At 42.4% G+C, this 15,457-nt stretch overlaps 2 protein-coding genes across 3 annotated transcripts in view; one reads left to right on the forward strand and one right to left on the reverse strand.

The window, feature by feature from the left end:
• The window catches only part of ddb2 (damage-specific DNA binding protein 2), a 32,602-nt gene extending 20,017 nt beyond the window's left edge, over window positions 1-12,585 (reverse strand). The window contains exons 1-5 of the mRNA XM_061969505.2: window positions 12,238-12,585; window positions 12,052-12,177; window positions 11,877-11,986; window positions 5,556-5,747; window positions 356-522 (exon numbers count right to left, since the gene is read on the reverse strand). Coding sequence (XP_061825489.2) covers window positions 356-522; window positions 5,556-5,747; window positions 11,877-11,986; window positions 12,052-12,175 — 593 coding nt within the window. The 5' untranslated portion in view covers window positions 12,176-12,177; window positions 12,238-12,585. The remainder of the gene's footprint in view (window positions 1-355; window positions 523-5,555; window positions 5,748-11,876; window positions 11,987-12,051; window positions 12,178-12,237) is intronic.
• A 1,111-nt stretch (window positions 12,586-13,696) lies between these two features.
• The window catches only part of kif23 (kinesin family member 23), a 57,556-nt gene continuing 55,795 nt past the window's right edge, over window positions 13,697-15,457 (forward strand). For both annotated transcript variants that reach the window (XM_061969494.2, XM_061969495.2), the window contains exons 1-3: window positions 13,697-13,806; window positions 14,008-14,074; window positions 14,153-14,281. In XM_061969494.2, coding sequence (XP_061825478.2) covers window positions 13,793-13,806; window positions 14,008-14,074; window positions 14,153-14,281 — 210 coding nt within the window. In that variant the 5' untranslated portion in view covers window positions 13,697-13,792. The remainder of the gene's footprint in view (window positions 13,807-14,007; window positions 14,075-14,152; window positions 14,282-15,457) is intronic.

The following is a 15,457-nucleotide window of genomic DNA, read 5'->3' on the forward strand; positions in this document are numbered from 1 at the left end:
CTTCAGAAAACCATTGTCACTATATACAGTTATGGTACCTTTAAATGACTTGATTAAAATACAAGAAAAGACCAACCTTGTGTGCTTACGGGAGGACATTTACGTGTCAGCAGGCGGTCTAGCTTTGCACAAGTAAACCCGCTGTTGGACTGCTTGTATCACAGATACAAGCAGATGCAAGCCGGTATCATCCGATACAGTACTTGTTTTTAGCTGATATTTGATCGGGTCATCCATATTTATAACATTGTTAAAAAAAGTCATGTATGCATAATAGGGGACATTTAAAGAAACATACACACAAAAACACACACAATCAAACATCTCTCATCCGTCTTCTTTGCACTTTTCTTACCAAACATTGTGGTGATCGTGGCCACAGTCTCCAGTTCGAGATAAAATGGTGGCTGCGTGTCCCTCAAAGCTCTGCACGTTCAGTGTGCCCTCAACGGAGGCCACATAGACTCTGGAGTGGTCCATGGGGCAAAACTTCATCCCTCCAATAGAGTCTCCAGGGCCATTCTGTGCACACACACATGCAAGTCTTTCATTGAGCACTTGTAATCTAAAATGAGATGTTTAACCCATAGCCTGGCAAGGATACAACTAAAATAAAGTCTTGGCACGATCACCAATGATGGGTTAATAATCCAATAAGAAAAAAAGTGAGCACCCTTTGAGAAAAAAATAGGAACATTTCTATCAGCATGAAGTGCTGCCATGCATACCTCTAAAGAACATTTAGAAAATAAAGACTACATTTTTTGCAGTTGGCTGCATTTTCTACACCATATTTTGCCTCTAGATTTTTTTTCTCCTCTATCAACCATTTTTGGCTATTTTTTATTGACACTTACATGTCCCATGTATTGTACCACAGAAATGTTAGGTTTTTGTTAGTACAAACCCCGTTTCCATATGAGTTGGGAAATTGTGTTAGATGTAAATATAAACGGAATACAATGATTTGCAAATCCTTTTCAGCCCATATTCAATTGAATGCACGACAAAGACAAGATATTTGATGTTCAAACTCATAAACTTTATTTTTTTTTTTGCAAATAATAATTAACTTAGAATTTCATGGCTGCAACACGTGCCAAAGTAGTTGGGAAAGGGCATGTTCACCACTGTGTTACATGGCCTTTCCTTTTAACAACACTCAATAAATGATTATAAATGAATAAATGATCCCATTCTTGTTTAATGTAGAGCTTCAGTCGTTCAACAGTCCGGGGTCTCCGCTGTCGTATTTTACGCTTCATAAAGCGCCACACATTTTCGATGGGAGACAGGTCTGGACTGCAGGCGGGCCAGGAAAGTACCCGCAGTCTTTTTTTTTACGAAGCCACGCTGTTGTAACACGTGCTGAATGTGGCTTGGCATTGTCTTGCTGAAATAAGCAGGGGCGTCCATGAAAAAGACGGCGCTTAGATGGCAGCATATGTTGTATCAAAACCTGTATGTACCTTTCAGCATTAATGGTGCCTTCACAGATGTGTAAGTTACCCATGCCTTGGGCACTAATGCACCCCCATACCATCACAGATGCTGGCTTTTGAACTTTGCGTCGATAACAGTCTGGATGGTTCGCTTCCCCTTTGGTCCGGATGACACGATGTCGAATATTTCCAAAAACAATTTGAAATGTGGACTCGTCAGACCACAGAACACTTTTCCACTTTGCATGAGTCCATCTTAGATGATCTCGGGCCCAGAGAAGCCGGCGGCGATTCTGGGTGTTGTTGATAAATGGCTTTCGCTTTGCATCGTAGAGTTTTAACTTGCACTTACAGATGTAGCTACCAACTGTATTTAGTGACAGTGGTTTTCTGAAGTGTTCCTGAGCCCATGTGGTGATATCCTTTAGAGATTGATGTCGGTTTTTGATACAGTGCCGTCTGAGGGATCGAAGGTCACGGTCATTCAATGTTGGTTTCCGGCCATGCCGCTTACGTGGAGTGATTTCTCCAGATTGTCTGAACCTTTTGATGATATTATGGACCGTAGATGTTGAAATCCCTAAATTTCTTGCAATTGCACTTTGAGAAACGTTGTTCTTAAACTGTTTGACTATTTGCTCTCGCAGTTGTGGACAAAGGGGTGTACCTCGCCCCATCCTTTCTTGTGAAAGACTGAGCATTTTTTGGGAAGCTGTTTTTATACCCAATCATGGCACCCACCTGTTCCCAATTAGCCTGCACACCTGTGGGATGTTCCAAATAAGTGTTTGATGAGCATTCCTCAACTTGATCAGTATTTATTGCCACCTTTCCCAACTTCTTTGTCACGTGTTGCTGGCATCAAATTCTAAAGTTAATGATTATTTGCAAAAAAAAAAAAAAATGTTTATCAGTTTGAACATCAAATATGTTGTCTTTGTAGCATATTCAACTGAATATGGGTTGAAAATGATTTGCAAATCATTGTATTCCGTTTATATTTACATCTAACACAATTTCCCAACTCATATGGAAACGGGGTTTGTAGATAAATACAAAATAATGTCAAAATCCAACACAACCAACACATTTACCGGTACACTAAATTAACTTTACAAATTAAGGCATATAAAATGTATGAATATATTTTAATGAATATTAGACTTAGACAAACTTTAATGATCCACAAGGGAAATTGTTCCACACAGTGGAAAGAAGAAAAGCAGCCCAGACTTCCCTCTCCCTAGCCACTTCGTCCAGATCCTCCATTCGGATCCCAAGGCGTTCCCAGAACCAGCCAGGAGACATAGTCTACCCAGCGTGTCCTGGGTCTTCCCCGAGGCCTCTTACCGGTCGGACGTGCACTAAACATCTCCCTCGGGAGGCGTCCGGGGGGCATCCTGACCGGATGCCCGAACCACCTCATCTGGCTCCTCTCCATGTGGAGGAAACTCATTTCGGCCGCTTGTACCCGTGATCGTGTCCTTTCGGTCAAAACCATAAGCCAGGGGTCGGCAACCCAAAAACGTTGAAAGAGCCATATTGGACCAAAAATACAAAAACAAATCTGTCTGAAGCCGCAAAAAATGAAAAGTCGTATATAAGTCTTATAATGAAGGCAACACATGACGTACATTAGCTATAATAGCCTACTATCAAAATGACTATGTGTCGCAGGCTGAAGCAAATCTTCGTTGACAGAAATGTTGAAAAGTAATATTTATTCTACACATTTTTACATTACAAAACATTAATAAATCAGAGGCTACTCAGAAGGTGGGATAACTCCTGGAAATTACTGGCTTTTAATGGCCAAAAGGTATAGATGTGTGTGTCCAAGGTAAGGTCTTCTAGCGGATTTATTACAATCTTTGCAAGCTGGGTAACGTTTGCTGTGGTCTGGAACAACATGGCACACAAAGAACTATGTGAAATGCAGCCAATATTACACACAGATCATGCGTCATGCAAAACTAAATTATATACAAAGAGGATAAAAGTAAAGGAAATCAAATGAGCTCAAATATAGCTACAAATGAGGCATAATGATGCAATATGTACATACAGCTAGCCTAAATAGCATGTTAGCATCGATTAGCTTGCAGTCATGCACTGACCAAATATGCCTGATTAGCACTCCAACAAGTCAATAACATCAACAAAGCGCACCTTTGTGCATTCCCGCACAGTACAGTATAAAACGCTTGGTGGACAAAATTAGACAAAGAAGGAGTGGAAGATTTTACATATAAACAAACTAGAACCGCCGAAATTAGTAGGACAAAACCATGTTCACCAAACACTGTCATCAGTGAAGCATACACACAAACATATTAAACAGTGGGCTTTCTAACAATTGGGAAGGTTAAAGTCATGTTTGTCCCCAAACAAATTACATACTAAAAACCCAAAAATGATTTCCCCCCCACATCTTTTTCCATTTTCAATCCTTTTTTAAAAATGCTCCAGGGAGCCACTAGGGCGGCACTAAGGAGTTGCATGTGGCTCAAGAGCTGCGGGTTGCTGAACACCGCCCTAAGCTCATGACCATGCTACCGAATTTCTCCCGAGTTCCACCCGGACAACAATAATGGGGGCGTGCCTTAAAGGCACTGCCTTTAGCGTCCTCTACAACCTGTCGTCACGTCTGCTTTTCCTCCATACAGTCACATAATATATGCGGCTTTCACACGCACACGAGTGAATGCAAGGCATACTTGATCAACAGCCATACAGGTCACACTGAGGGTGGCCGTATAAACAACTTTAATACTGTTCCAAATATGCGCCCACACTGTGAACGCACACCAAACAAGAATGACAAATACAATTCGGGAGAACATCCGCACTGTAACACAACATAAACACAACAGAACAAATACCCAGAACCCCTTGCAGCACTAACTCTCCTGGGACGCTACAATATACACCCCCGCTACCTTCGATCCCTCAGGCTGTATTGCATCAACAAGCGACATCAGTGTGTAAAGGATATCACCACATGGGCTCAGGAACACTTCAGAAACCCACTGTCAGTAACTACAGTTGGTCGCTACATCTGTAAGTGCAAGTTAAAACTCTCCTATGCAAGGCGAAAACCGTTTATCAACAACACCCAGAAACGCCGTCGGCTTCGCTGGGCCTGAGCTCATCTAAGATGGACTGATACAAAGTGGAAAAGTGTTCTGTGGTCTGACGAGTCCACATTTTAAATTGTTTTTGGAAACTGTGGACGTCGTGTCCTCCGGACCAAAGAGGAAAAAGAACCATCCGGCTTGTTATAGGCGCAAAGTGTAAAAGGCAGCATGTGTGATGGTATGGGGGTGTATTAGTGCCCAAGACATGGGTAACTTACACATCTGTGAAGGCGCCATTAATGCTGAAAGGTACATACAGGTTTTGGAGCAACATCAAAGCAACGTTACCATGGACGCCCCTGCTTATTTCAGCAAGACAATGCCAAGCCACGTGTTACATCAACGTGGCTTCATAGTAAAAGAGTGCGGGTACTAGACTGGCCTGCCTGTAGTCCAGACCTGTCTCCCATTGAAAATGTGTGGCGCATTATGAAGCCTAAAATTGCACAACGGAGACCCCCGGACTGTTGAACAACTTAAGCTGTACATCAAGCAAGAATGGGAAAGAATTCCACCTGAGAAGTTTAAAAAATGTGTCTCCTCAGTTCCCAAACGTTTATTGAGTGTTGTTAAAAGGAAAGGCCATGTAACACAGTGGTGAACATGCCCTTTCCCAACTACTTTGGCACGTGTTGCAGCCATGAAATTCTAAGTTTATTATTATTTGTAAAAAAAGAAAAAGTTTATCAGTTTGAACATCAAATATGTTGTCTTTGTAGCATATTCTACTGAATATGGGTTGAAAAAGATTTACAAATCATTGCATTCCGTTTATATTTACATCCAACATAATTTCCCAACTCATATGGAAACGGGGTTTGTAGATGATGAGTGGGGTTTAACGGGTTTAACTTCATATCTGTAACTGAGTCTACGGCGCTCGTCTGATCAGAGAACCAGCAGCAGGCTGTCAATCAATCCCTAGTCTTCTAACAATAGTAATATTAATAACAATGCTCACTGAAAGCAGGCTTACCCCTTGAATCATCATCCTTTTGGTGGGGAGCTCATAGTCCCACAGATTAATGTCGCCACCTTTGGAGGCCACGGCCAGCGTGGTGGGATGAGTGGGATGCCACTCCAAGGAGGTGATTCTGCGATCAAAGGGGCTGGTGGCTGCGTGGAATAGGTAGGATGAGAGCGAGCGGACAAAAGGCTCCTGGAGACACTGAAAAGACACAAGAACAGGACGGGAAATAAAGCTAGCTCATGCAGAAACAACAGTGAGGAATTGAAAAATATCAGCCGAGGTTCAAGGGGACTCTTTTGGGGGGTTCAGGGGGCATTGCCCTCTGAAGTTGAATACATTTGACCATTTTTAAGATGTTTTGTAAGGCATTTTCTACATAGAAATTCTGTAAAAACCCAAGGACAATGTTTTTGATCCATTAGATCATGGGTGTCAAACTTTGGCCCGTGTAATTTCACTTGGCCCTTGAGGCGATATCAAATTAGCACTAGAGCTGGCCCGCCGATTATATACAGCGGCGGTGCCGCGGTAACACTGCATTCACCACTAATTCTCATACTTGCCAACCCTCCCGGGAGACTCCCAAATTTCAGTGCCCCTCCCAAAAATCTTTTCTTGGATGCCAGTTCATTAATGTCGGGGCTCAGGCTTTGAGCTGAGGCAACCTTCATTATCGAACGAAGGTGTTCATCAGTCATTATATCTCGTAGTCCACCCGGACCACAGTCTTGGGGGCGTGCCTTAAAGGCACTGCCTTTAACGTCCGCTTTTCATCCATTCTAACAACGTGCTGGCCCAGTCACATAATATGTGCGACTTCTGCACGCACACACAAGTGAATGCAATGCATACTTGATCAACAGCGATACAGGTTACACTGAGGGTGACCATATAAACAACTTTAACACTGTTAGAAATATACGCCACACTGTGAGCCCACACCAAACAAGAATGACAAACACATTTCGGGAGAACATCCGCACCATAACACAACATAAACACAACAGAACAAATACCCAGAACCCTTTGCAGCACTAACTCTTCCGGGAGGCTACAAGGTGTGTGTGTGTGGCGTGGGTGGGTGGGTGTGGGGGTTGGTGGTAGCGGGGAGTGTATTTTAATAGACCTTACCTTCCCGGTAAGGTCTATTCAGGTGTACTGGAGAGGAGGCTACGCCGGATAGTCGAACCTCGGATTCAAGAGGAACAGTGTGGTTTTCGTCCTGGTCGTGGAACTGTGGACCAGCTCTATACTCTCGGCAGGGTCCTTGAGGGTGCATGGGAGTTTGCCCAACCAGTCTACATGTGCTTTGTGGACTTGGAGAAGGCATTCGACCGTGTACCCCGGGAAGTCCTGTGGGGAGTACTCAGAGAGTATGGGGTAACGGACTGTCTTATTGTGGCAGTTCGCTCCCTGTATAATCAGTTTCAGAGCTTGGTCCGCATTGCCGGCAGTAAGTCGGACACGTTTCCAATGAGGGTTGGACTCCGCCAAGGCTGCCCTTTGTCACCGATTCTGTTCATAACCTTTATGGACAGAATTTCTAGGCGCAGTCAAGGCGTTGAGGGTATCTGGTTTGGTGGCTGCAGGATTAGGTCTCTGCTATTTGCAGATGATGTGGTCCTGATGGCTTCCTCCGGCCAAGATCTTCAGCTCTCACTGGATCGGTTCGCAGCCGAGTGTGAAGCGACTGGGATGGGAATCAGCACCTCCAAGTCCGAGTCCATGGTTCTCTCCCGGAAAAGGGTGGAGTGCCATCTCCGGGTTGGGGAGGAGATCTTGCCCCAAGTGGAGGAGTTCAAGTACCTCGGAGTCTTGTTCACGAGTGGGGGAGGAGTGGATCGTGAGATCGACAGGCGGATCGGTGCGGCGTCTTCAGTAATGCGGACGCTGTATCGATCCGTTGTGGTGAAGAAGGAGCTGAGCCGGAAGGCAAAGCTCTCGATTTACCGGTCGATCTACGTTCCCATCCTCACCTATGGTCATGAGCTTTGGGTCATGACCGAAAGGACAAGATCACGGGTACAAGCGGCCGAAATTAGTTTCCTCCGCCGAGTGGCGGGGCTCTCCCTTAGAGATAGGGTGAGAAGCTCTGTCATTCGGGGGGAGCTCAAAGTAAAGCCGCTGCTCCTCCACATCGAGAGGAGCCAGATGAGGTGGTTCGGGCATCTGGTCAGGATGCCACCCGAACGCCTCCCTAGGAAGGTGTTTCGGGCACGTCCGACCGGTAGGAGGCCACGGGGAAGACCCAGGACACGCTGGGAAGACTATCTCTCCCGGCTGGCCTGGGAACGCCTCGGGATCCCCCGGGAGGAGCTGGACGAAGTGGCTGGGGAGAGGGAAGTCTGGGCTTCCCTGCTTAAGCTGCTGCCCCCGCGACCCGACCTCGGATAAGCGGAAGAAGATGGATGGATGGTGTTTATGTTGTGTTACGGTGCGGATGTTCTCCCGAAATGTGTTTTTCATTCTTGTTTGGTGTGGCTTCACAATACAACTGTGCTGCTTTTATTTTGAAAAGTGTTATTTATAGGCGTATGTCCGTGTGTAACCTGTGAGTGAAGGTGCACAGCGACAAGTGATGCACGGTTATCCCCGAGACGCTAAAAAGAAAAAAGTTGATGACGGATGGCGTGTTTCCAACAAGACATGGACTGCCAAGTATTTCTTTACAGAAATTAAGCCATGTGCTTAATTTGTGGTACACAGGTTGCTGTGATAAAGAATTGAATTTGAATCACCACTACACGACGAAGCACGAGGAAAAATACCGGAATCTGTCGGATGAAGCGCGCGCAAGGGAGGCTGATGCGTTGATGGTAAAACTGCAAACCCAACAAGGACTATTTGCCAAATTTCACACCCCCAGAGATGCAGCCATCAGGACAAGTTTCGTCATTTCTCAAATCGCCAGAAAAAGTAAGGCGTTTTCTGACGGAGAGTTTATTAAGGAGTGCTTATTGGACTCTGTTGCGCTGATATGCCCGGAGAAGAGGGGCGCATTTGAGAACGTGTCACTCTCCCGACGCACTGTAACGAGGCGGGTTGAGACCATCGCTGGAAACTTGGAGCTTCAGCTGAAGAACAGAACGGCCGACTTTGACTGTTTTTCGCTGGCTTTGGATGAGAGCTGCGATGTACGTAACACCGCCCAGCTGCTCATCTTCTTACATGGGATAACTGCAGACTTTCAAATCACGGAGGAGCTGGCAGCCATGCAGTCAATTAAAGAGACAACCACAGGTAATGACTTGTTCACATAGGTAAATGCGTGTTTGGACATGTTCAGACTACTAAAACGGCCTTCTTTCATCTCCGTAATATCGCTAAAATCCGTTCTATTTTATCCACTAGTGACGCTGAGATCATTATTCATGCATTCGTTACGTCTCGTCTCGATTACTGTAACGTATTATTTGCGGGTCTCCCTATGTCTAGCATTAAAAGATTACAGTTGGTACAAAATGCGGCTGCTAGACTTTTGACAAGAACAAGAAAGTTCGATCATATTACGCCTATACTGGCTCACCTGCACTGGCTTCCTGTGCACTTAAGATGTGACTTTAAGGTTTTACTACTTACGTATAAAATACTACACTGTCTAGCTCCAGCCTATCTTGTCGATTGTATTGTACCATATATCCCGGCAAGAAATCTGCCTTCAAAGAACTCTGGCTTATTAGTGATTCCCAGAGCCCAAAAAAAGTCTGCGGGCTATAGAGCGTTTTCTATTCGGGCTCCAGTACTATGGAATGCCCTCTCGGTAACAGTTAGAGATGCTACCTCAGTAGAAGCATTTAAGTCCCATCTTAAAACTCATTTGTATACTCTAGCCTTTAAATAGACCCCCTTTTTAGACCAGTTGATCTGCCGTTTCTTTTCTTTTCTCCTCTGCTCCCCCCTCTCCCTTGTGGAGGGTGGGGGGGCACAGGTCCGGTGGCCATGGATGACGTGCTGGCTGTCCAGAGTCGGGACCCGGGGTGGACCGCTCGCCTGTATATCGGTTGGGGACATCTCTGCGCTGCTGACCCGACTCCGCTCGGGATGGTTTCCTGCTGGCCCCACTATGGACTGGACTCTCACTATTATGTTAGATCCACTATGGACTGGACTCTCACTATTATGTTAGATCCACTATGGACTGGACTCTCACTATTATGTTAGATCCACTATGGACTGGACTCTCACTGTTGTGTTGGGTCCACCATGGACCGGACTCTCACAATATTATGTCAGACCCACTCGACATCCATTGCATTCGGTCTCCCCTAGAGGGAGGGGGAGGGGCGGGTTACCCACATATGCGGTCCTCTCCGAGGTTTCTCATAGTCATTCACATCGACATCCCACTGGGTCGAGTTTTTTCTTGCCCTTATGTGGGCTCTGTACCAAGGATGTTTTTGTGGCTTGTGCAGCCCTTTGAGACACTTGTGATTTAGGGCTATATACACAAACATTGATTGATTGAAATGGGACAAGCTGGCAGGTGTGACAACAGATGGTTGTCCAAATCTGACGGGGAAAAATGTTGGACTTTTAAAGAGGATGCAGGATATAGTGACAGAAATGGACATTTTTGCATTTTATTAGTGATGGGTCCGGCAACACCGATGCATCGGCGCATGCGTCGAGCTCAAAGAGCGAAACCCTGTGTCGGTGCGCGTACCGCTTTTAGAAAGTCACGTGACCGATCATGAGCTGTTTTGGTCACGTGACCGATACGCGAACTGTGTCGCACTGACGCCTCCTCTGTGCCCTGTGAGCGGCTCTTTTCTACAGCCGGAGAAATAATAACTAAGAAGAGAAAGCGTCTAAAATTGAATACGTTGGAAAAACTGTTTTTTTTTTAAATAAAAATGTGTAAAAAAAAAAAATAATAATAATTTCCAGGTCCACAAGCATCCTCATTCACAACACGTTCTCTTAGATTTCCATGTTATGATACATGTTCACATTATTTATTGACTGTATCTAAAAAAGACAAAAAATATATTTTTATTTAAATGAAGTTATGAAATAATCCTAAATGAAATACAATGACTTGGTTTATATTATTGTATATACTAGGTCAGTGGTTCTCAACCTTTTTTCAGCAATGTACCCCCTGTGAATTTTTTTTTAATTCAAGTACCTCCTAATCAGAGCAAAGCATTTTTGGTTGAAAAAAAAAAGATGAAGTAAAATACAGCACTATGTCATCAGTTTCTGATTTATTAAATTGTATAACAGTGCAAAATATTGCTCATTTGTAGTGGTCTTTCTTGAACTATTTGGAAAAAAAGATATAAAAATAGCTAAAAACTTGTTGATAAATAAACAAGTTATTCAATTATAAATAAAGATTTCTACACCTAGAAGTAATAATCAACTTAAAGTGCCCTCTTTGGGGATTGTATTAGAGATCCATCTGGATTCATCAACTTAATTCTAAACATTTCTTCACAAAAAAAGAAATCTTTAACATCAATATTTATGGAACATGTCCACAAAAAATCTAGCTGTCAACACTGAATATTGCATTGTTGCATTTCTTTTCACAGTTCTTTTTGACAGACATTTTAGTGACAAACCTGAGCTTGTGCTTCACGGAGTTTATGAACTTACATTCATATTTTGTTGAAGTATTATTCAATAAATATATTTATAAAGGATTTTTGAATTGTTGCTATTTTTAGAATATTTAAAAAAAATCTCACATACCCCTTGGCATACCTTCAAGTACCCCCAGGGGTACGCGTACCCCCATTTGAGAACCACTGTACTAGGTCATAAAATCAGTGTCAGTTGAGTCGGTCCATAGGTTGCCTGTAGGGATTTTTAATGTCCAGCAGATGTCAGTATTTAGTGACACAGTATCGACACAGTATCAATACAGTTTTGCAATGTGTCGAAACGCTTCATGAGGCCTCATCAACCCATCACTACATTTTATTATACATCAGGAAGTGTTGTGTAAGACAGTGTTAAAAATAAAACCATCAAAAGCAATCTGCTTTTGTATAAAGTTAAGTTAGGTTAAATGAAATTATTATTATTATTATTATTATTTATCTTACGGTATATCATAAATAATGTGAGCTAAATGTAATTGAAATATTGTCGGTGTGGCCCTCCTGCAGTGCTCAGGTTGCTCATGTGGCCCCCGGTAAAAATTAATTGCCCACCCCTGGCCTAGGAGATCTGCACTCTCTGAGTGTTTTTGTTTGTTTGTTTATCATGAGATTACATAATGTTTCGTTAAACTTTCACATCACTTTGGGGCAGTAGTGGCTGTTTTAAAATGTGCTACATAAATAAAACATTGACAATCATGTGCAGCACCACTCTTACCTGTCTCACATGAGAGTGAAGACTTTGTCCCAGAGTGCTCTTGTAGATGTAGTGCAGTATGCTGCCATGTGCACGTTTCCTCTGGAATACAGTGGGCTTGACAGGAGACCCTGCAAACAAACCCACAGTCAACACCCCTCACACTCCTCACATGCGTTGCTTGCACAATGCACACCTGTGTCTGCTTCTTTCTTGTCTCGTAGTTTCCTGCAGAGCGTGGCAGAGTTTTCTCCAGCTCGTTTCTTTACCTTGGCATTTCTGGATTCAGGGGCGGGCGACTTCGATCGTCTGCTGTTCATATCTAACGTTGAAAAAAAGACGTTGACTTGACACATTCTATACAAAAACTCTTGCAGCTCACCTGTGACGGTTGGCGTTTGGAGTCGCAGCTTAAAAAAGAAATGAGCAACGTTTACACAACAGCACTCCACTTAGGTTTGGTTTTATACAATGGCTGTTTTGTAACGTATGAGCTACCAAGGTTGACAGATAGGTGGCAGTGTTGGACCATTAACCAATAAATGCCCATAACCGGTAGAAAATGAATGGACGAGTTTGGTCAATTCAAAAAATAGATTAGTGTAACCGAGGGTTTATAAATGTCGCCTATACTGGATGAAACTACAAAATAACAAACACCGAGGCTCCAGTTTAAACGAGGACCACTTTATTTACCTTCTTTCAAAAACTTCCGCTCCACTACAACGTGTCATCACTTCCGCTCTTTTCGCCTTCAAATTAAGAGCTCAAGGCATATACTGTATAACAGCGTATAGCAGGAACTTAACGTCACAAAAGAGGACAGCCCATAAAAAATAGGTTACATTAATAAGTTTACACAATGAATTTAAAAATAAACACATATAAATGTATAAAAAAAAGCAACTAATTAGTTTGGCACTGGCCTTCAATTGAAAGCATTAGCTTTATTCATGTATTATGTTTAAGGCTAAAAGTAAAACATTACAAGCAAATTTACAAAAAATGTTTGTCATTTACTTGTGAGGATGAAGAGCATAGAATAAAAGGTAATTTCAAACATCAGTATTCAAGAACAACTTTAAAACAAATGTGTATATCAGTGGTGGGGGTTAAACTATGGAATTCTCTTTACAATGAGATACAAGATTGTAAAAATATATTCCAATTGAAAAAACTATATAAAGACAGAACAATAGGATCATATGGACAGCCATAAGTGTTTACATTTTGCTTTATATTGATTATTGTACTTATGTTTTGCCTGGTTTTGTATTTGTTTTGTATCATCCCGTGAGGTGTATATTACTTCTTTTTTTTTTTTTTTTTGGTTTATACTTCATGAAGTTTTGCACTTGTTGTGTTTTTTTGTTTGTTTTTTGATTGTTACATTTTGAAGTACATTCGTGCAGGTGGGTGCGAATGTACCCATTACCAGAGCTGTACACCTATAGAAGAGTTAACATTTGGTATTTTTATAAACGACTGTAACATAGAAATTTTGGTGAACATTATGCTCCAAATTTTTTTACATTTTCTAATTGGCTTAATAGGTTACAATTATCAATCAAATATTGTAGAATGATTAAGAGTACAAAAACCCTTAAATTGATATGTTTGTTAAAAACATTTAAAGTGATTTAGGTAGCCCTTTTTTTTTTTTTATATATTTTTTTGTATTATTACTTTCTGTATTTGCTTTTGTTTTATTTTCTTGATGTTGAAAGTGCCTTGACTTTTGTGTGAATTAAAAATGTATGTTGGTTGTTCAATAAAAATCAAAACAAAAGAAACCAACCTTTAACCGGAAGCGGAACTACGTCAGCAAAAACAAATTGCTGTGATTGGCTGAGACTGGCGCATTTTGAATACGTCCTTTAGTTTGAACACAGGCGGGGGAGGAGTGAACATCGTTCAAAAAGAACGTTCGAGCCAAAATGAACAGGCAAGCGTAAGTAAAAATAATAATGACTCTTTTGACTCAATGTACTTATTATCTCCGATAAAAGTAATGTCGCTAACTGGCGTGTTAAAATATCAAAAAGGGTGGAGTTGACCACTTTAGTTAATACTGTTAGCCGTGGGCCTAACTCGCCTCTGTTTTTCTGTTTCCTCGTCTTCGTCTATCATTTTAAACTCTGACTAATTTCAGGAAAGGCAGAAGACCTCACCGACCACCTTACAAAAAAACGTCTAGCAAGGAAAAAGACCCGGTCGGGGTAAGTGTTATGTAAATAGTTTGTCTTTGATGGACGAGATCCGCTGTGCTAAAGCAGCCATGTTTATTTCCCCCGCAGGTTTACTGCCGTGTGCGACCTCTTGGGACAGAAAATGAGGAATGTTGCATCGAGGTGATCAGCAGCACCACCATTCAACTGCATGCACCTGAAGGCTTCAAAACAAACCGCAACGGCGAGTACAAAGAAGTGAGTAAAGGCAGTCGAGAGTAGGGATGTCCCGATCCGATATTTGGATCGGATCGGCTGCCGATATTTGCCAAAAATTGCGTATCGGCAAGGCATGGGAAAATGCCGATCCAGATCCAGTTTAAAAAAAAAACTCCGGTCCGTGTTTTCCAACGCACCGATTTAAATAATACATTCCACTTTTCTGCTGCTCCGTATTTCCGTTCTGCATTTTCCAGCACACCTTCAACACATCCACACGTCTGTGAATTCTCACACAGTTGCTTTTAGCTGCTGGCATTACACGACAGGCTCTTCTCACTCTTTCCTGTGTCTCCCTCTCACAGACAGCAAGTGCACCTTCTTACACACGTCACATACTGTCACGTCATACGTCACATACTGTCACGTCATACGTCACATACGTATACGTCCTCCCCGAGCAGAGAGGTAGCAGCATGGCTAACGTTAGCTGTGATGCTAGCGCAGCCGTGCGAGCAACGCTCCCTCTAAAGGTGCTCGCCTGTGCAATTGCGCACTGTTTAAGCGTCCTCTGCGCATAGCAAATCTATGCCACGCACAAAATCTAATAAAAAATAAGCGCATAACAATTTTCGACACACGGACACGACAGAGAAAACAGTTTTCGTCATCATTGTTCAAATATTGTAACGTCTGTCGAGACGCTTATCTCCATTCGGTGCCACACGCCCACACCATCAAAATGCTGAGGCAAAAATTTCCACTTCAACACCGTATGAAAAAATTAGTGATTTTTTTAGTTGTGATTTTCTTCTCTGCATGAAAGTTTAAAAGTAGCATATATTAATGCAGTATGAAGAAGAATGTTTTAATGTAGACATGCAAGCCTTGAAAGAACATTTTGAAAATCAAGACTACATTTCCTGCAAATGGGTGCATTTCTACCCTATATTTTCACTTTAGATTTATTCTCATATCAAACTCTGACACTTACATCCGGCGCCCCCCTCCACACCCTGGATTATAAATAATGTAAATAATTAAATGTGATTATCTTGTGTGATGACTGTATTATGATGATAGTATATATCTGTATCATGAATCAATTTAAGTGGACCCCGACTTAAACAAGTTGAAAAACTTATTGGGGTGTTACCATTTAGTGGTCAATTGTACGGAATATGTACTTCACTGTGCAATCTACTAATAAAAGTC

Source organism: Nerophis lumbriciformis, linkage group LG10, assembly GCF_033978685.3.
Source record: "Nerophis lumbriciformis linkage group LG10, RoL_Nlum_v2.1, whole genome shotgun sequence".
Classification (NCBI taxonomy): domain Eukaryota; kingdom Metazoa; phylum Chordata; class Actinopteri; order Syngnathiformes; family Syngnathidae; genus Nerophis; species Nerophis lumbriciformis.